At 47.3% G+C, this 21117-nt stretch overlaps 1 protein-coding gene across 1 annotated transcript in view; it reads left to right on the top strand.

Moving 5' to 3' along the window:
- Nmdar2 (glutamate ionotropic receptor NMDA type subunit 2) overlaps window positions 1-18489 on the top strand; it is a 160817-nt gene extending 142328 nt beyond the window's left edge. The window contains exons 10-18 of the mRNA XM_077633687.1: window positions 888-1006; window positions 5192-5339; window positions 6241-6424; window positions 7020-7145; window positions 7399-7619; window positions 9234-9568; window positions 9952-10204; window positions 10748-10911; window positions 12142-18489. Of these exons, the coding sequence (XP_077489813.1) occupies window positions 888-1006; window positions 5192-5339; window positions 6241-6424; window positions 7020-7145; window positions 7399-7619; window positions 9234-9568; window positions 9952-10204; window positions 10748-10911; window positions 12142-12274 (1683 nt within the window). The 3' untranslated portion in view covers window positions 12275-18489. The remainder of the gene's footprint in view (window positions 1-887; window positions 1007-5191; window positions 5340-6240; window positions 6425-7019; window positions 7146-7398; window positions 7620-9233; window positions 9569-9951; window positions 10205-10747; window positions 10912-12141) is intronic.
- Window positions 18490-21117: the final 2628 nt, after the last annotated feature.

Here is a 21117-nt window from a genome sequence, read left to right as displayed (position 1 = left end):
TCTTGTAGGAGGCATTCACGTGACGTCACAGGCGCCTTTTTATGGCACAGCGCGCAGATTCCTGGATGTAATCTGGAACCATGCGGTGATAAGTCGATTAAACATGCGATGCGCTCGGTCATTCGCTGTACTCTGTGTGGCACAAGCTACCTGTACAACGGCTTCATTAAAATTTACATGAAGTAAGCATGTTGCATTAACTTAGGCCGATGTCATTTTACGTTGCTGTGTCACCTTGTTACTGGTAATGCATTGCTGCTGCCTTGCTGCATACTATGCGCAATTCTTATACACGACCCATGACGTGTACGCACTTGTTTCAAATAAGTATGGCTGAATTTTGGCAGCCTGAAACTCTTTTCTCTCTCACGACCATCATTCAGCCGATCGCTAGTTGTCAATAATTAGCGCGGAGCATTTCTGTGGATTCTGGCGCTGGTAAGGAACCAATCCAACACGCTGCTTCGCAAGAACAGGTGTAAGAATATGAATGAGAACATATTAGTAAGCTGTGAATAAATTCTCGCCAGATATGACTTCACCAGTATTCTTTTTATTGCTTTTACAAATTCTGTGCAGCGGCGAAACTAAATATGCTTCTTGAATGCAAACTCAGAATTCCATTTGGCACTTATCGCGTCTGTACGCCACGTCCACAAGCGGGTCAATGCCGAGGCTTAAGCACCGCATTAGTCCCAAACTCATACATCGTCACTGGCTGCAACCACGCTTTCATTCACACAGCGCGAACACGAACACGAACACGAACGAACGCTTTGTGATGCCTCCCATCTTGTCCGTGTTGGTCTTCGTGCTGTGTGAATGAAAGCATGAACTACCTGCCACTGATTTTACGCAATCATGCTGAGCGTGACTGCCTGGTGCAGGTGACGTTCATGGAGGAGCGCCCCTTCCTGAACATGGGCCAGCCGGACAATGAGACCGGCGAATGCGAGAGCGGCCGAGCCGTCAAGTGTCGCGTCGTGCCAGAGGCAATGCTGCGGGGGTGAGTGTAAACTATGTGTGTGGCAACTAACTCTAGCACGGCCGTCAGTAGTGGCGAGGAAGTGTGAAGGTAAAGTGTAGTTATGAATGCGACGCCGCTTAGAGTAAAGTTGAGTCTGTAGAGAAAGCTGCATGCTAAGGATGTCCGCCGGCCTGTTGGCTGATGTGTGTCCCCATGTTCAAGAAATAAAACGTGTGGCGTTATTAATAATTCCGGTTAAGCGTGCTGTAAATAATAGCCTCCAAGCTATGCAAGCTCGCTACTGCACAACCTAAAGACGGTGCGAAAAGCTGCGCCTGCTGGCGTGACACATCGGCATGCTCCTCCCTACCACGGTGTGCACGTATAGCCCACGGACTGCGCTCCTCCTCTGAAGATTTCGTAGCGCTTTTCAAAGAAAATATGGGACGATGACACGTTAGTGTCTGCTCTAGTGCCTTGTGGGTCAGTGGCCACCGTACAAGCACCGACCATTAAAGAGCCGGGAAGCCTCGGGACGCAAACTTCGTTCGTTCCGTCCACCTCAGCAAATCAACCCAATATACTATGGTCGATGGGCCCAGAGTGTTCACAGTTATTTCGCCGTTGAAATTTGAAAGCGAAGAGTTGAAAGTTCGCGCACGTTCCTGTCCTGTTCCGTGTTGTAAGCTCTTATGTGTGATTAAAGCACACCAACACTTTAAAGATGATAAACCAACTATCCACCATTTCGGCATTTCATAGGGAGCGAAGAAAAGCGGGAAGGAGGTTGAGGTGTCCACCGAGATACGTCAGACAGTTACTGCGTCATTTTCTTTCCTCACAACCATTTTTATTCACTGCCACCGTTTTTCACGCTGCTCGATGGTTCGCGATGCGTAAGAAGACTAGCGCGCACCAAGATATTCTCAACTACTTAACAGCTCAGCCATCAGGACGACACTGCAATGTGGTGGCAACGGTGCTGTACGTCTCGCTTTAGCTTTTGTTTGCCAGTACCGAGAGATCAAAAGATACGCCGTTCATTTCACTACTGTAAGCAGCGAAAGTCATTTTCTAGTGGATAAATCTCAGGCCCCCTCAATCCGCTCTGCTCTTTCTTTTCCCATGAGAACTTCTTTACACATTTCGCTCTCTCCTCGCTCCTTCAGAAACTGAGTGAGAGCATCCTCTCCAAAAGGCCACGCTCTCCCACGGGTCACGCATTTCAGGGTCGGTTATCTGTCTGCGGCCGACGTAAAAGCCAGCACTCGGGAAGAGGAGCAAGACGGGCAGTGAGAGCAACGCGCGTACCGACGCCGCCCTTTCAAACTCACATCAGGCGGTGGGCGCGGCTCACTTTGCAGCCGCAGCGGTCGCAGTGCGTATCGCGAGCTGACGAAATCGATCGATCGCCGGGAGCATCGTCGTCGTCCCCCCTGAGATCGATTTAATGACGGGTTTACTTTTCCGCCCAGTCTTCCGTAACCAGCAGTTTGTCATCCAATGCCCCTGCCTAAAACGAGCGGGGACGTGTTGAACCGAAGCTGCTCCATCTGCAGTAGGAGAGGCAGGAGCATCAGTGCGACAGCCGCAGCCATGACAACTTGACAAGTTCGCCAAGAGTCGACTGCAACGGTGTCTTCGCGCTCAACGGAAGAATCGCAGCCGCTGCTAGCCCGCTGTCTGCGCTCATCAAATATACATTACTTGAGCCGTCTCTCTTCGGTGGGGAAGCTTCGCTGGGTGCCGTCGTCGCTTCCTTTGAACTTTGATCGCGCTTCAAAGAGAGAGAGAAGGAGACGGGGCTTGTGCGTGGCTATGATTTTAAATGCGCATTAGTCTTTTTTTCTTTTTTCTTTTCGAAGCGCGAGCTTCTCAATTTTTGTGCAACTCAGGCCTGCATTCAAGAAACACAGAGCGAATGAAACAACGACTGAAAGAAGGCACACACGGAAAGCGCCAGTCCATGTGTGTCTTCTTTCAGTCCTTGTCTAGCTCGAGCTGTTCTTCTTGAAAATGGCATATCAACTCGCCTAACATCAGTCACGCCTGCTATTATTCAATAAATAAAATCTCACGCATGAAACCTGGCACATTTTCCCGTATGTAAATAGAAATATATCGCCTGTCCAGAATTGCCGCTACTGCTATGCCTCGTTTTTCGTGTTCTTGTGACCAGAGAGGGACGTCAGGACGCTGATGAAAAAATGCTTTCGTCTACGCCTGTGCCATTTCAGAAACTGAAACAAAAGCCGAATAATCAACTGCGCTTCATCAAGATGCCGATTCGTGGTACCGTGAATAGATTCTACGACCGTTGTAAACAGTAACACGGCAGTCAGGTTACCGGACACACAACAGAACTGTGTGTCTAGAGATGGAATCAGTTTACCCCCCCCTCCCCCCCAAAAAATAATAATAAATTCGCGTACACGGACAAGTTGCTAACGCGAGCGCGCTCTCTCCACGGGCGTTTTTCGCTTCTCTGGGTGCTTAAATTCCGGGCGGGATGGAGTTTTTCAGTGTAACCTAGAGGTTAAAGTTGCGCTGCGATAGTTCATCTAATATGTAGAGGCGCAGACATTCCCGGAAGATGAGATATTGGATTTGGCTTGGCTATTGTTGGACAATAATACGTGAATATGGTCGTCATGGAGTGAATATTCTGGCTACAAACCTCTAAAAAATGCTGCGAAGGTTTTCATACCGGCTAGCACCAAACTTTCACTCGCGTTACATTTATTGAAGAAAACAATGCAGGAATAAAGCAGCGCAACCTGCGAACACAGAAGCGCATCACGCCGCACATACGAATTTTAAGGCAGAACTGAAATTTTTAGCTTTGGCTAGAAAAGCTAAATACGATACCTCACCTTTGTGCATTTACGCATTCGATGAAGTGCCCTTTATGAAAATCTCATAGACGGTGGCGCCACTTTTTTCCCTGTGGCATTTTGAGAAACTCTACGGCTGGCTGGAGTGATGCCTCCTCGCCGTCAGGCTGCTATAAACGTGGTGCGTAGTTGGCGCCGGTTGTCGCGATGTGTCCGACGCCTTGAAGACATTTTCATCGCCTTTTAACCCGGTGGGAATTGACCTGCTGGTTCCTGACGCCCAAATGCAAAGAAATCTCACACAGAACGTCATCGGCCTCAGTCATTTTTGCTGGCTTGCGTTTATATTCTCCACCTGCCCATTGTGCCGAATTAGCGGGGGTTTTCTTTTGAAAGGTAAAGAAAAGGATCAAATATTTCTTAGAATACACAAGACAACTATGCGAGCCTTGGAAAACAAATATTAGGAGCAAAATCATGATTGAGAATCACCTCTGGATAGTTGGTTTATCATAAATAATCAAAGAAACAGCGCAAAAGCAGAAGGGGAGAAAACCAAGGGACGAAAAATTATAGAGATAGGAACGGGTGCAAAAATGCCTGTGCTTATAGATTTTTTGGCCTCCCATTTCCCGCGCTCTGCTCTCTTGCCATTTCTGTGAATATTTAAAACGTGTTAAACTTTATACATAATGGAAAAAGCCAAGCTAATTCTGAGAGTCGTCACAGAGCATGTAAAATATTTGACCAAAATTTGCAAAGCAATTAAAGTCACCTTACGATTTTGTCTCTTCCTTTCTTCGATCATTTCGCGTTTATCAGTGCCGCTCTAAAGAAAATATTCACAACACTCAGGAAATGAACGCACGAGGACCCACTTATACGAGTGCGCGCACAGATCCACGCTGACACAGACACACAAATTTTCCAACCCGGTAAAGAAGCTACCACACCGGCTAGCATGACTGATAACACTATTATGGGACTAATAAAAAGAAGACTGAAAAATAAAAACGTGGCTGTGCATGCCACTAACTATAGCGGGTTTATGACTGATGACAAAACCGGTCATACAGGAGGGCGGCTTCTCGCCTTGTCCTAAATTTTTCGAGTCTCTCATGTGGACTTCAGATGGTGAGAACAGCTGTTAATGACTATGCTGGGAGATTTTATGCATGACGACCGGCGTAGATTGTCCAGATCACAAATCAGTGCCGCGAAATCTCCAAGTTTAATCACTTTTAGGTGTCGCTATGATAGAGCAATTGCCTTTCAGAATAATCCCAAAGATAATCCCACCATATGCTTACAGCAGCCTCAACTCTACTCTGCCGCTGCAGGACGGCAGCCGGCGTTTCAATGGGCGTCTTGTTTCCCTTTTGTCATGCAGCATCAATGACACGGCCGCCCGCAAGAATTCCACTTTTTACAAGTGCTGCATGGGCTTCTGCATAGACCTGCTGCAGAAGTTCGCCCAGGACCTCGGCTTCACCTACGACATCCACAGAGTCGAGGACGAAACCTGGGGCGTCCAAGAAGTGAGTGCAACGAGCTTACGTACACAGATAAAGTCTTGTCTTATTCCGTTATTTGAACTTATTGTAAAGATCGAAATTCTTATCTTAACAGCAACTGTTGGCGTAATGACCTGGCGTCATGAAAGAACTGGCTTTGTCGCGTCGGGGAGAGCAAACAGAAAATCTGGCCGTTACGAGACGCGAACACAATATAATAGTCGTGTTTTGGGATGGAGTCTGGCGCCATTTTCGACCAGGCCCGTAATAAACTCGTGAATGAAATTTAAATTTTGTGTCTCTTCCAGCGCCTCACATTTGCTGTTTAAAGTCGCAAATTCTTAAAACATAAATTACGAAGATCAGGGCTCTTAGAGTACCTTTTCTAAAAAGATCATAAAAATTCTCTGCTTAATTGTGACATCGTGTATGAGTGCAAAATCTCAGATGATTATATAACATTGGCATGGGCCCAACTACTCCGCTGTAGCGCTTCGCTTCGGATTTTCCCCGGTGTCCAGCCGAAATACTACTTTTGGCAACAACAGCCTATCGTAATGCAAAGATTGCTCTATTAAATGTTGTTCTGTTCAGAGTACTAATTCTGCCTTCGTAAACAGTGGTTTTTTACTGCCTGTGATTGCCTCCTGGGTGGTCTTATTAAAGGACACTCAGAATGACTTTATGGAGTTTTTGTTCTTCGCAAGGTTCAGTTGGGCAGTTCTTTGCGGTTCTGTGGATGTTTGTCGAGCACCAAAGTGCATATTTATTGCTCACAAGTTAGGGCTTAAAAATGGCTTAGAACACATTAGCATTTTCACATACGGGATTTACTAGTGATTTATTAATAGAGATCAACTCTGAGCTGGCCCTCAGTGTTGATTTAATGCGGCGATGGGAATGCGGATTTGACCTGCATTTGCAGAATGGCACGTGGAACGGGCTAATCGCCGAGTTGTTGGAGGGCAAGGCTGACATCGTGGTCACCTCCATCAAGATCAACTCCGACAGGCAGACGGCAGTGGATTTCACCGTGCCCTTCCTAGAGACTGGAATTGCCATCGTGGTAGCTAAGCGGACTGGCATCATCTCACCTAAGGCCTTTCTCGGTGAGAGAAAATGAGAATTTAAGGGGGACAAATTCATCGCAACAACGTTTTGGTTGGGTGTTCCCAATGAGCAGAAATGAAGGAAGAGATGTAATGGTGAAGGAGGAAAAATCTGGGATGAAATACTAAGGGATCGTCGTCATGTTCTATAGGCGTACTGTAACTATATGTCTCAAAAACGCAGTATAGGAACCTAACGCAAGAACGTTTCTCAAACATTATGTTCTAGAGACATAATCTGCGATGCAGGAATAACATTCCTCTCAAAGTAACCAAGTCGTTAATAAAAGCAGCTGCTTTGATAATTTGTCTGGAAATGTGTGTCCAAAGTAACAAAAGGTCTCCATGAGCCGCTTTAACTGAGATCGAGTTGTAGGTCGCTGATGCTTAGACGCTCATTTGACTATTGTGACGGTCACTACATGGACCAGTCTCAATATTCGAGTTATACATCGCGTCAGTGCTTGGCTTGACAGGAGTAATCGTGTAACATTCGACGGGCACTCGTGAGCCAGGCATGCACAGTTTGAAAACGATTTTGAAATCAGAATTTATTTACGCATTCCGAGCTGTTCTTTGAACGTTCCATGCGCAGAACCTTTCGACACGGTGTCATGGCTGCTCATCCTGCTGGTGAGCATCCAGGTAGCCGCCTTCTCCATCTTCGTGTTCGAGTGGATGAGCCCCTCCGGCTACGACATGCGGATCACTCCTCCCAGAGGTGCGCTTTGGTTGACTCGAAAACGACTGATTTTTAACTTTGTGTAATCCATTTTCATTACTGCATCCAGTGTTACTACTGTTTCCAGAGGCACACAAGAAGTCACGTTGTTAGAGCGTGGGCTCCATTCCGTACTTCATTCCGCGTATTCGCATCCTATGAGCTCATTGCTTTTTTTTCCTAATTGTGCAAATGTGCCTTTCGTCATAAGACAGTCATCATTTCGTTTGTCTCGCGTGTTTCTCCGTCGCAGAGCATCGGTTCTCGCTGTTCCGCACCTACTGGCTGGTGTGGGCCATCCTGTTCGGGGCGGCGGTGAACGTGGACTGCCCACGGGGCTACACGGCCCGCTTCATGTCCAACGTGTGGGCTATGTTCGCCGTCGTCTTCCTGGCCATCTACACGGCCAACCTGGCCGCATTCATGATCACCCGAGAGGAGTACTACAACCTCATCGGCATCGAGGACCACCGGGTACGTGCTCGATACAGAACGAACCGCGTCCCACTCTGGGACAAGGATGCAGGGTCAATCACACTTAGAGAAAACACGGCTCCGCGTGGCCACGTTCCTGTGGAGTGCCACTGCATCTAAACCTTTCTTGAATCAATGCAGAATGACACACGGAAGAGGGACCTTGACGTGGTGCTTCTTGTCATCCGCCCCTTTGCACGGGTTTGCTACCGGCTTGGCGACCGTGTTCCCTCTAATTGTGATTGACCCTGCGCATGGGTTTCGATTACGACAGTGTTAATTAAAAGGCACATGCTAGCTTCTAGTTTTAGAGTTCTGAGAGATAGAAACAAAAAATGTAGTGTATCTCATCGTTAACGGTAAGCGTAAGCATCAAATGCATTGCAAAAAATGCGTGGCGCAATCTGCGACGGGTGACAGGGCGTGTTAGCTACAAACCGGTATTGGCTGCGCCCAGATTAGGCTGCGCCTTTCTTGCAAGGCATCGAATACGTACACCTACTTTAGGAGAAAAATATAGGCTCAAGCTTCTTCTTTCTGCTGCCTACCGTTCGGACGGAAATGTTTGGAATGTTTCGGTAGGCTCAGCGTCACGTTCGGCATCAGGTTCGCTGCGCTTTCCGAATGATGTTAGTCTGAGTTTGCCGATAACGGCAGCTTAATGTATTGCATACTTAAGTAACTGCGACGCAAAAAGCGTCAAGGAAGTCTCGCGGTATCTCATGCCTAACGGGGAGCAAAAGTAGTGCATAGCATGCGAGCTTCGGTTGCAGTGCATCGCTTCTACGCTTACCGCTTCCGCCTGCTGTCAGTAAAAGCGAGGAAGCTACCTCAGTTTGCGCGCTTCAGTTGGTGGTGCCCTGATTAGAAAAAAACACCGAAATACGTTTTAAAAGTGACGAGCCACACAAAGAAGCACAGTATACATCATTTTATGTTCCAACTAGATTTTATTCAGTGGAGTTTCGAGTGACTACTTAGTGGTGGACACAATATCATGGCCGCTACCTCCGTCGCAGACCTGAATATTAAATTTCATTGCGAGTCTATTGCGTTCTGTGAGGTGGTAAGATAGTTTAGTGCAGTGCAGTGCAGTGCATCTAAAACCTGAGGTAATTCAATAAATCAGCTTTGCTCCGTCGTTTATCAAATGCGTTCGTAGCTCTGATTGGCCGGTTCAAAGCACTACGCGGCTCTTTCTGTTTTGTTGCAACTGTACCTTTCCAATCAGTAATTATGATAGGATACGATGGCGTTGTGTGCTTTCTTGTATCCGGAAAGCAGTACAGATGTGAGACTGCATTGCGGGTACCTGGGACATGTAGGCAACCGAGCCTGACTATAGAGGCAGGAAAAAGCACTTTCCTGAATGGAAACAGGCAGCCAAGTAAGAGGCCCTGAAATAAATTAAAAAAAAACTACCAAGAGAAATCCCACTTTAGGAACAGCGGCAACGGCACGAACGCGCTCTGTCGTGTGCAGAAGTCATGTTTGCCAATCCAAAAGGGTCCCTCCTAGTCGAGTCCGAGCATAACACAGCAGAGATTAGTGAATTGCAGCGTGCCGCACTCTTCCCGGTAATTGACCTGTCCCAACGCGGGCCGCGACGCGCAGCTGCAGAACCCAATGCAGGTGGACCCTCCGTTCCGGTTCGGCACCATCCCGAAAGGAAACACGGAGGCAGTGCTTAAGCAGAATAAGCCCAAGATGTACTCTTACATGCGGCAATTCAACCGGTCCACGGTCCTCGAAGGCATTCGGGCCGTCAAGCGAGGGGAGCTGGACGCCTTCGTGTACGACGCCACTGTGCTGGACTACCTGGTTGGTCAGGACGACGAGTGCCGCCTGCTCACCGTGGGCTCGTGGTACGCCATGACCGGATACGGATTCGCGCTGCCAAAGAAGTCCAAGTACCTGCAGATGTTCAACCGACAGATGATTGAATACCGGTGAGCTCTCACCAAGTGGACTCTGTGTACTTACTCCGTGGATGTCTTGCAGGAACTTGCCGAGTGACTGCCGGAGCATAAACATCGGGGTACTTTGCCTTTGTTTCAGAGTTTCCTTGAAGCTGCTTTTGCCCAAAGCGGTTAGTCTAGCTATGGGACGCGAATAAAAATTCAAATCATTGTTTGTGCTTCTGGAAGGTTCAAAGGCACGACAACTTTACACTCAGGCAAGTGTGTGGACTCCCTCAAGTGCCATCTTGGATTGCCCATTTGTTAGACATTCCCGTTTCTGCCGGCTACTGAAGTCTACCGGGGTTCTCTAGCTGTTACGCATCTCTCGAGTAAGAAGGCCATCATGCACCCTCTCTTTACGTTCTGCGCAGAGAACGTGGTGACCTGGAGCGTCTCCAGCGGTTCTGGCTGCAGGGCGCCTGCAAGCCGGACAAGGCAAAGCGCAACGCGAGCAACCCTCTCGACGTGAACCAGTTTATGAGCGCATTCCTACTGCTGGGCTGCGGAGTGTTGCTCACCTTGCTGCTGCTGTTTCTGGAGCACCTCTACTTCCGTTACTTGCGCGCCCGCGTCGCCTCCGGGAGCCGCGGACCCTCGGGCCGCTGGCTGGCCCTTATCTCCCTGGTGAGCAAAGTGGATGGTGATGAAAAACTTTATTATTGGCACCTCCCGTTTCCATCCTTTGCGGAAGATCAGACTCAGTCTATCCTTACGTCTGCCCGTCTGGGATCCTTTCTCCGCAGCTGCCCCTGTTCCTACGCAAACCTAGAACAATGTCTTCTTCAGGTTACAATGACCACTCAGCCCTCTCGTTTCCCTATTCTTAACCACCCACTGAGATGGCTTGACTCTGGTCGGCCCACCGAAACCACCTGTGGGACCTCGTCTGCTTGGCTATAAATTTTCTGGACGCTTTTCTGGTGCCTGAAATAACGCCTGTACTCTATCGCGAGGCAGTAAGCGGTGCGCGTTGGCATTTGCACTATGCTGCGGCGATGCACATACGTCTACGGCAAGAAGTATTGGATACGTTTGGCTCGTGCAGGCACTCCGTTGCCGTCTTTGCGGTCGTGTTTCAGACCACGTGACTGCTTTTTACTTGACACCGCGATTCCGGTGTCCGGTCGTTTTCTATGTGTGACTCTGGACTTGCGGTGTGTTGCACAGAGCATGGGCAAGTCGCTGAGCTTCCGCGATGCCGTGTACGAGGCTCACAAGCGACGCCGGTGCCGAGACCCCGTGTGCGACACTCAGCTGTGGAAGGTCCGCCACGAGCTCGACCTCGCCCGGATGCGGGTCAGCCAGCTGGAGTCCCAGCTGGGCATACACAGGTGAGTTCTGCCCTGCCTCCGTTGACCACTGCTGCACGTATGAGTAAACGAAAGAGGCCCAACTGGGCGTGCCCATTCTAATAACCTGATGATGATTACAGATTTTTGTGGTGCAACAGCACCTATGTCCAAAGAGCACCATGGCACTAGGTATTTTCGAATACTAAAGGTGGGGTCAAGGGCCCATTTTTTGACAACCTACTGCATATTGCCGTCTTGGCGCGCAGTGAGCAAGTGAGTGACTGAGCGAGTGAGTGAAGAAGTAAATGAATTAGGAAGATACTGAGCGAGTGAATCAGTGAACAAGTGAATGATGGGAGGAGGCTGTTGATAAGCGACGGTGCGAATGACTAGTGGGCCAATCGTGAGTTGACTCGCCTTTTACAGCGATAGCTGTTAGCTGCCCGTCCCTGGCTTTCTCGTCGCCGTCGCCGTCAACGTAACCGGTGGATGCGTTAATGTCACGACCACGTGACATTATGTAACGTGACGTTAATGTCACGTGACCTTATGTCACGGTCAACCTGAGTCGCATAAGCCTACAGGCGGCTCTGTTTGGAACAGCCGCCTCCCAGTTCAGGGGTGCATCACTTGACCACTGGACCAGGCATATATCCCCAAAACTAAACGTCTAAACCACTATCGCTGACCATCGCGTTACACAGTCGTAACCGCCCTCTGAGTTTTTTTTTAATTTAAACCTATCTGGCTTGCTCACCTATTCACTTCATCTCTGGCCGATGCTGCGTTACGAATCATGCCAATGAGTAAGTCATTCTGACATCGAAAGATCGAGTGAATCCAGGCAATCATTGGTTAGGGGCAGCAACTAACAATTAGACAATTGTCGATTGAACCTTCAGTATGGGTGCCGCTCTGCTCGTCCGGTTTATTCGTCTTACGGGCAGCGTCTTCTGTAAGTGGCAAATGTGTACAGGCGCCAACAATATGAAGCCGATCGGAGTTGCCTCGGCCGAGCAAGATCAAGTCTCCGTGCTGTAAGGCTGACTTACACTCCAATAAAAATTACTGTCCAGGATGGAGAAAGGAAACGGATAGCTTTGAGAAATGAACTGCGTTTTAGGGCATCGTCACCCAGACAGGTGAAGTCTAAAGTGACAAGCTTGAAAGCACGCCAGGTTGTACCTAACACCGTGACACTTCCGTGCTGCCACCTGAAGTTGTTACGGAACGAAGTCCCTGACGGACGCGTTTTGTCCGTCGGCACAGGCCACCGTCGACGGTTCAGGAGTTGCTGCGGTCTCGGGACGGGACCAACAACAGGGTGACGCCGACGGACTCGCGGCCTGGTCCAGTCGCGCTCATCCAGCGGGAGATCACCGAGAAGGAGACCGTGTTATGATGGCGCACGACGGAATCCCTGAGGACACCGAGCGCCGCCTGCCAGAACCATCTATATACCACAGACAACACACAAGCACTCGCGGGCACTACAACACACACGGATGGGTAGGCGCATCATCGCGGCCTTTGTGATGTGTAGAGACAGCGTGGGATCACAAGAACTCTCTACTGCTATCGCCGTCGCAGTGGCTGTGATGTTTGGGGCTCGTCGTGCTGGAAGCGGTGTGTGTCTGGAGTTTGTTTCTGTTATGTTTTTTGTGCGTATCTATGGGCAGCAAGCGCTCAACGCCCGTGGCAAGCAGGCCAACGAACCTGAAGACTGAAGCTGGTTAAGAATGAGATCAAGGTAAGGGATCGGGCGCTTTAGAAGGCAGGAAAGAGACCTCCACGACAGTGCCACTTTTTTGGTGCTGGGAAAGATTAGTCGAAAGGAAAACTGCAGCTAAAGAAGTTTTTGTTCTCTGAGAACAATTTTCGCCTTAGAAGAATGCTCTCGAAGAGGACAATGGTGGGATAATAGCACTGGAATTAAAATCCTCCGCTCATCTGAATTCAAATTTCTGGCTTTCAAACTATTGTATACAGTAAGTTTTTGTCCACCTGGATCGTTCTATTTCGTAGCCTAGATAATATTTGTAGATGTTAACAGGTGGTAAATATTCACGTAGATTCCTACGCTTGCAGTTCATTTCATGTGCGAACACCTTGCCGCATGGGACCGTGGTAGGCTTGATACGTTTTCCAGCCGCTACGTTGGAGCAGTGCGCCGAGCAGGAGGTGACGAGAGTGAATTCAGCGCCTATATTCAGAATCACTGCCGTGGTGTATAAGAAGCGGTGGAAAACAAGAGTAAAGGTTTTACTAAAAAAAAGTGATACTCACGTACTTTCGGACAGGGTGGTCATACCTTCAGTTCTGGCCTCCAGACAGACACGTGACCGCTTCTTGCTCGCCAGCCTCTGTGTTTTGTGTCACGACGCGGCTTCTGATTTTCAAAGTACACTAACGGTTATTCGAACGCCAGTGAGGAAGGCTTCGTGGCGTTGTGCTGTGGTGCTTCTGGAACTAACCGCAATGTAAGGGATAAGAACCAAGCCGCAAGGTTAGAAGAGACTGAAATACTGCGAGAAAATATAAGTGTGAAATTGTTTGCGATACCCCGCAAGTAAGTTCTGCCATGCATAAATGAGCTTCTTCAGGGAAAATTCTGTTTGAGAAGAGCAATCAGCCCAGGGTGGTACACTTGCTGAACGCGCAGCATACGAACTAATACGCTACCAGAACAACAAAAGAAAAACAGCATATTAACTGCAAAGATTTACAAAAGTTGGCCTCGTCGCTTGCGTCCCAGATCAAAATTGCGGGTAGCTTAAAATGAGGCATAAGGCAGATAACACTTGTCAGCTTTTCAAATCCTCTAAGGCCAGAGTGTTCGGGATTGGAGAGGCTATGGGGCTGCTTGATGATACAGTCATTCGTAAAGGTCGCAGCACTGCAATCTAATGTTTGAAGGGGTTGGGTATTCTGCCTCTTTTGTTGGCCTCTGTGGAACGCCTTAATTAAGTGTGCTGTTTCAGCCACAGCTGAGCGCTACACTGCTCCTGCAAAAAGGGGAGTTGCTCCTGGAGACTTTCGCAACGAGTAGAATGTGTTTAGCCTAAGATAAGGTATTCGCCGCATTTATTTTTGTAATACTTTCAACACACATTAATCCCTTTCGAAATATAGAACGTGAAGGGCGTACGGATAAGTCGTTTTCGTTTAACGCACATTCAGCGATATGTTCACTTTTCTTTGCCAGCCCGATTCTCTTTGAAATGTGAACTAGAAAAAGCACCTAATTGGATCTAGAAACAATGCCTATACAACACCCGCAGCCGAGAGTAGAAATGAATATTTTATCTTTTCACTTATTTTAAAATCTGACAGGCTTCGAAAATCTGATTGCATCGCGTAGTGCTAGAAAGGCTAGAAATACATCCTTAAAGATGAGAACCGCACCGCAGAAAGCCATAGTATTAGAACCCAAGGTTCTTTCTTTAAAACGCGAAATCTGTAATTTACGAGTCCATTGGCCATAAGTTTATATGATGCTTTTTTTTTCTTTTTTATTGTACTAGATAGGTTTTTCATTATTCTTAAAATTTAATTTATAATCTTTGTTATAACATCTTCATCGCTCAGTTTTTATTGAAATTATTCACAGGCTTTCGAATCGCAGTATTTTTAAACATCATGACGCACCTTATTTTCTCGCCCTCTCTATTGCAGAACCCTCCGTCAACATTACGCGTATGCAGAGTCTAACGATATTTCTTGATAACAGGAGATCGTTCAGCGGTTATTTTATCACGTTTTACTGGTCGGCACTCAAATCAAGGGAGCGAGATGCGACCATCCTTATAAGTTTGCCGCTAGAATGGGAGTCTCGATGAACAATGCGGCTACAATTACAGGCAAACCATCATAGTTTAGAATTGCAATGATGCTGCGGAATATGCCGCCTAATACATAGCACTGCTTAATCAAGGACCTTGAGAAAATAGCGGCCCTTTTTGTTGCGTAATATTAACGCGACACAACCGTGACAGTGCTTAAATTACATTTGCTTATAAAACCACAAACGCTGCCTGCTTTTCCATACACAGGCAGCGAAGGTGTAATTATTACAACTCGTGGTCAGGAGGCACCAAAAACGAAGACGAGAAAGAGATCGATACGACCCAAAGACATTACTAACTCAATCAGCTACAGAGACCGAAAAGACGTTTCAGGTGTTGTGATTTGTGCACCAGTGAAGTAAGTGTATGGGGTAGTAGTCAGAGAGATGCTTGAGAAGGAATTGTACGGCAGTGTACGCTGATATGCGCTGACACCTAACGATGAGGATGTGCACCCAAGCAGTTAGGCGTATCTGGGGCAGTGATTTTCCCGCCAGATGGCCTAAAGAGGTCTAGCACGCGATGCAATATGGGCGCTCAAGTCACGCGCATGATGAACACCTGAAAGCTTTGAAGAAGGCCATGCATGAGCGTCTTCCGTTACTCAGCTCAGCAACCGTAAGACTGAGAAGGGTGAAGGAAACCAGTGAGCAGGAAGTCGCAAGAGCCTGAATCATCACGTGGGTTGCAACAGTGCTGCAGTGGACGAAGGGCAGGGAAATGGAGGGAAGGTGTAGACTGGGTAGACTATGAGTAGGCAAGACCGGTAAAACGTTGCATTAGAGACCCGAAATGAGCAGTTTTGTGCAGGTATGGAAAGCCATTAGCTCTTACATGGTTCGGGCGTAAACAGGAATGTCAGTTGTATGTAATATTAGCGTAAATTAGGAAGTAGTTTAGCCGACTGTGCTTCGCTTTGAAGTACTCGTTTATTTATCAAAAATTCCAAAATTTCAGCTTGCTATGGCAGCCTTAGTAGTTCATCGCGATATGGAATAAATTAGTGCAGCTTTACGTGCCGGCCTACTGGTTTAAGCCGCCAGTCTAGAGCACAGATTTGCTCCAAAATGGCACAGGTGTCGGCGCACAGATGTAGCGTAGGGAGTCCTTAATGGAAGATGAGGAGGCGTGTTGTGCATTGTCTTGACTGCTCAAAGTGCGCCTGAGTATTCGACGCAGTAGCAATAGGTCGATGGTGTTGTAAATGAGAGATTAATTTATATGTACTCTATAGTACGCTAATCGCCGCAGCCTCAAGTTTCAGGGTCTCAAAGTAAGCGTAAACTACACAATAATGGCAGTGAAAAAGTTAGAAGACTAGGATTTAGAATGACATCGGCTAGTGAGAGCTTACTCACATTGAGTTGCGAAGTTTATATCAGTTCACATTTCCCAATTTCTGAGCGTGCAAGATTGCATGCATGATATAACATATTGCTAGGCTCCACCCATTCTGGACGTCGAACCATCTTGGAGAAATGACTAAATGGCGCTTGAAAATTTTTGAGCGTTTAATGAAACAGTAATGTTTCCGCATACAACAGCATCAACCTTTAATGGATGCAGTGCATAACCTGTGTCAGCTCTTGTTTGTCGATAAAATTCTAGTGTTCAAACTAGCAGAGGAGGTATCTTCCCACTGTATTTTCAGAGTAACTGGTTTATTTCTAATAATGATTGACGAAACGGCTGCTGCACCTTTTACATTTGTATATATATGTGCCGAATGTAGCATGGAATTGTCAGGAACGGATATTAACCAATGAAGACCGTTTTACACATCCGATGCATTCGTAATTCATGATTTACTTTCTTCTGAGACAACTGCAGCCTCCGAGGGTTTGCAATTAGGTGACGTGGATAATAGGATGTCTAAATTGAAAACATAGGAATATAAAAATTTCAAAAGATGTGGCGGCAGTCTAGTGAAGCGGGAAGATTCACGTGTAATTCATACACCGGGTATACTGAGGCTATCAACCGCCAAACATCCGTTTCACGCTATTGATCGCTTAATTGCGATCGCAATGATGTGGCCCTAGCATTGCGTGGTATCGTCATCTTGAAGGTCTCGTTCAATTCTTGCAAAGGTTGACACTCCCGCTTCCGAAAGTCATACGATACTGAAAACACAGGAAAACATTTGAGTCAGAATTATATGCCAGGAAGAGCAGTCGCTTTTCACAGCACTGAAGGTGTACTTGTTTTTATCGGTCAGTAGCGTAAGCCGCATAGCACATCGGCGCCAAAGCTCCGAGACATTTGGTACGTAATGTTCTCGGCCTGACCTTCTTTAGTTCTTCGGGGGGAAGAATTTTAACTAAACCGCAACCATTCCGTGCTTGTTGCTGTGAAGCACGAAACATATATTCAATTGTGTACGCCGCCTGTGTTATCAACTCTTGTGTTAAAGGGGCAAGGTGCTCCGTCATCGGGCTCTCCTTGAATACAACACTTGTGGGTGCGGAACGGGAAAAATGTGATTAATAGCGCCTTACAGCTTGGAGATAATGAAATCTCCTCTTATGCTAATTTGGAGTAGAAAACTTTCTATTTTAATGCGCATCAAGAAGCCGAAAATAGAGAACGACAAAACAGCAGTGTATTTCAAAATTAATGTCCCATGGACCAAGCATCTATAGACTACCGGTTATGCGAGGCAAGAGAAATCTTCAAGTTGCATGCTCAATTTTATTAGCGTTTTTGAAAACCGGTAAGGTCTGTATTGACAACGACGCCACAGGAAACGTTTAAATATAGCTCCTCTATTTCACAAAGTAAAACCTTAAACAATCACAGAAATACCAATTTATTACGATTAAAAGCTTGTTAGCAATGCGAGCTTCTTACTATTTTTTCCCGACGACTACTGTATGAGCTTCAAAAATTTAGAGGCCTTAGAGTAAGCTTGTCTGGCACACAGAACACTGTTTCAGGGGTCTTAAATGTGGAAGCATATTTCGCTGTGGCGTTTCTACGTAAAGACTGCTGCTACATATGAGAGTATTGAGGTTTTAAGTTACGTGTTGTTCATTTATTATCACGAAAAGCTACAAAAAAGAGATGAAAACTTCGAAACAGATACCAGTCACAAAACTTCGGGATGAAGCTATTTTTCATGTAAAGAGAATGCCTTAACTCTATTGAAGGCACAGCAATGACACTGTTTTCTGCTATGGCCTCCTTAGGTAGTAGGCTCAAGTCGGATGCGCAGTTGCATAAAATGTGCAATGGCACTTTTGTTTAAATTTTGCAGGTTTATTATCTCTACTAGACAACCGCACGCCAATGAGCGAACCAATCAAAATAGGCATGTCGGAGACAGCATTATTATTCAGATAGCTTTAAAATGTAACGTGAGGCTTGTATTTCGGCGCCGCCAGTCATATAGCACAGCCCCACGCTTGTTATGAGAGAAAAAAAAACAGAAAGCTCAAAAACCACGTTTACATTCTCATTACTACGTGAAATGAGTATTTTGTACATAAGAAAATCACGTGTCTTACATATACATATATACATATACATAAAAATATATATGACGTGTACGCACACGGCTGAATCTACTCGTGCGAGTGTGATACACAAAGTACAGAAAACAAGAGATACAAAGGCGTTGATGTTTCGTGGCTTGTAGCCTAGATGGCGCCACTGGCGTTGAATACGGTGGCCACGCTTAGATGCGACTGCTCAGAGCCTGTTCGCGTCTAGAGCTGCATACTGCCCATGTCTGATGTGAAACTGTGACATGAAATAAAAACAAGTGAAACTGAAACCATGGATTCTTAAAATTATTCGTCACGGACTCTTTCGTGGTTTGTCCCACCCGGAAGCTTGGAACGTTTTTTTTTTTTCCTTTAATTCACACCAAGAGCAGCGTGTAGGATTCGTGCCTTGTTAACTCTAATTTCTTTTCTGCTGCTGACAATTGTCTATGGAATAATGACAATCTGGAAGTGGCGCATTTGGGATAGGGAAAAAAACTTCAATGTTGCCAAAAAGAAGAAAAAACTTCGCGCCCTGCAGTTATTCGCTTTTTCTAAATGAGAGCATCTCACTGTGCAGACGCTTATTGTTATTATTATTCTAGGCGCTGATTACTACTAACAAACGTGACCAGCAAGGTGAGCTTTTTGCATGAACCAATCCGGCTACTGACAATTTTCTACCTGATATTAGGTGAAAATGGCCGCTCGACACAAACATTTATTGTGGTCCTCGATGCGAAGTTCCAACGGTGAGTACCTATCAGTGCAACGGAATGATTTTTTAATATGCTGTGCTTCTGTATTTTGCTTAGAATAGTTATATCCACAGAAATACCACTTGAGTCAGCACTTGGTAGAATGCTCCGATGTCATCTGTCGTCAGTTCAGGCTCGCCTCTTGCGTCTTTGCAAAGCCTTTGCCTCCAAGTGGCCTAAGACTGTTGAGTGCGCCTCCGAAATTACCCTTGGTGAACATGGGTCTGCCTGAGCAACCAGGAAGAACTCGGCAAGCACAGGTAAGACCACAATTCCACACACTATCGGGGACAGCAGTGGCCAGGGTACACGATTGCCCGCGAATTAAATGAGAGAGGACATTCAAGACTACTTACGTGCTGTGAATGCGGAAGCGTGCATGCGGGGTGTTTGGCTGCGGCGACGCATGCGTCCTAATCTCAGGCAGTGGCCAGCGAAGCTGAATTGTTCGTGCCTGCCTGCGTTCTGAAAGCACTTCGGAACGAACTTAATTGAAGAAATTTTGTTCTCATTTCTTTCCGTATTATGTAGGCGGTTGCGATAACAGCATGGGGTCACTTGGGTTTTGGGTCCGTTTCTCGTGGACGGAACGCCGGATTTTCTGACCGGTAAGCCACATATCGCTTTCGCATTTAAAAATTCAGGGGGGGGGGGGGGGGGGGCAGTTTGTTGGCCTAAAGTGCGGTGAGGCGAGAGCCTATAGCGCGGTGTTGCTGCTTGTATCACTGATGTGTGGATGTAGTGTAGTCGCTAGCACACTTGGCTCCACAGCTTAAGGACGGTGGTTCAAATCCCGCCGTGGACAAGGATCTTTTTGCTTAAGTACTAACAGCTATAGTGTGACAGATTTCGCGGACGGACGGACGAACACCGATTAGCCATATAATGCCTTAACCTTAAAACGCATCGCTAGCGGCGATGTATTTCTGTATCGTGTCCATTCCTGCTAGAAGGGGCGGTCATTGTATAACGTCCCCGAAACGCAGTTTCAATCCTAGATGTGCAGCAGCGTGCTGCTGGTAAAACGTAAGAAGAAATGAGGTAGCCGACGCCTTATCAGAGTGGCGAAATGCGCCGGGAAGTGTGTTCACTCATAGTGCGGGTTCTTTCTAGCACCATGTCCAAGGATGACAGAGCAGACGCTTCCAGACGAACATCCATTGGCGCGCCAAATGGACGCGCCTATCTGGGATCAATAGGTGACGCCGCGATGGATTTTAGCCAGCGGCTGTTCATCCTGGGCGCTTCAGTCGCCGGCATTGCACATCACATGAAGCAGAAAACGCGCTCTAGCTATTTACCCATAACGCCCTTCACATGGAACACAAAATCCAAATAAAAAGCAGTAGGTGACGTAATATTAACTGCCTGGCAGAGTTTCTGAAAGCAGGACAGTTTCTGCTGGCACTTTATGCGTTATTGGTTGCCATACTGTGCGAAAAACATTTACAGGAGGCGATCACCGGCTAAATCTTGGCTTCTGGCGCGGTTTCCGTTCTTGAAGTTAGACGCCCGCGGCGCAGTGTGGGTCACCGAGCGGCTGTGTCCACATTATCCCGTGTTTTCATTACACCGGAGTTGCTTCGTGTCTGTGTATGTGCGTGGTGCTTTGTGAAGTGTCCAGTACAGTCGTGGCAGGACAAGCTTCTTCAGCGGTCAACAGGAACAGTGTCACGCCGGATATAGCCGAATCGTCGAAAATTGAGACCGGGTCAGGCGCCTGGCTGGTGGTTTACAGCTGCAACACCCAAACCAGAGGAAGCGTGCTCTTTGCTGATTGAGCCTCGTTGGATTGTGCGCTTGACAAACTCTCTGGTCCCACTCGGAGGGCGGGTGGTGACACGGCCTCGAGATCACTTCGTCAGAGACGTGCCGGCGGAGTGAAACTTTGAGGCAGTCATCATATTCTCCTGGTGCTGAATGTGAGGTTTCCAAAGGTTAGTGAAGCGATCACACGAGGACAGAACCACGACCCCTGACTGCCGGTCCGCACATTTCACCAGAATCCTGCCGACACAATGCGCTTTGTGAAGCACCGTTCTTTGCGAAGCACCGATGAACGTGTGACGCCTGCAGGATACTGTTCGCCTTTCTGCGTCAGCCAGAACTGAAGTGAACCGAGGCGCAGCAGCTTTAGAGCGACGCTGAGCTACGCCC

This window comes from Amblyomma americanum, chromosome 8 (genome assembly GCF_052857255.1).
Source record: "Amblyomma americanum isolate KBUSLIRL-KWMA chromosome 8, ASM5285725v1, whole genome shotgun sequence".
Taxonomy (NCBI): Eukaryota; Metazoa; Arthropoda; class Arachnida; order Ixodida; family Ixodidae; genus Amblyomma; species Amblyomma americanum.
This window is presented reverse-complemented; position numbering and strand designations above follow the sequence as displayed.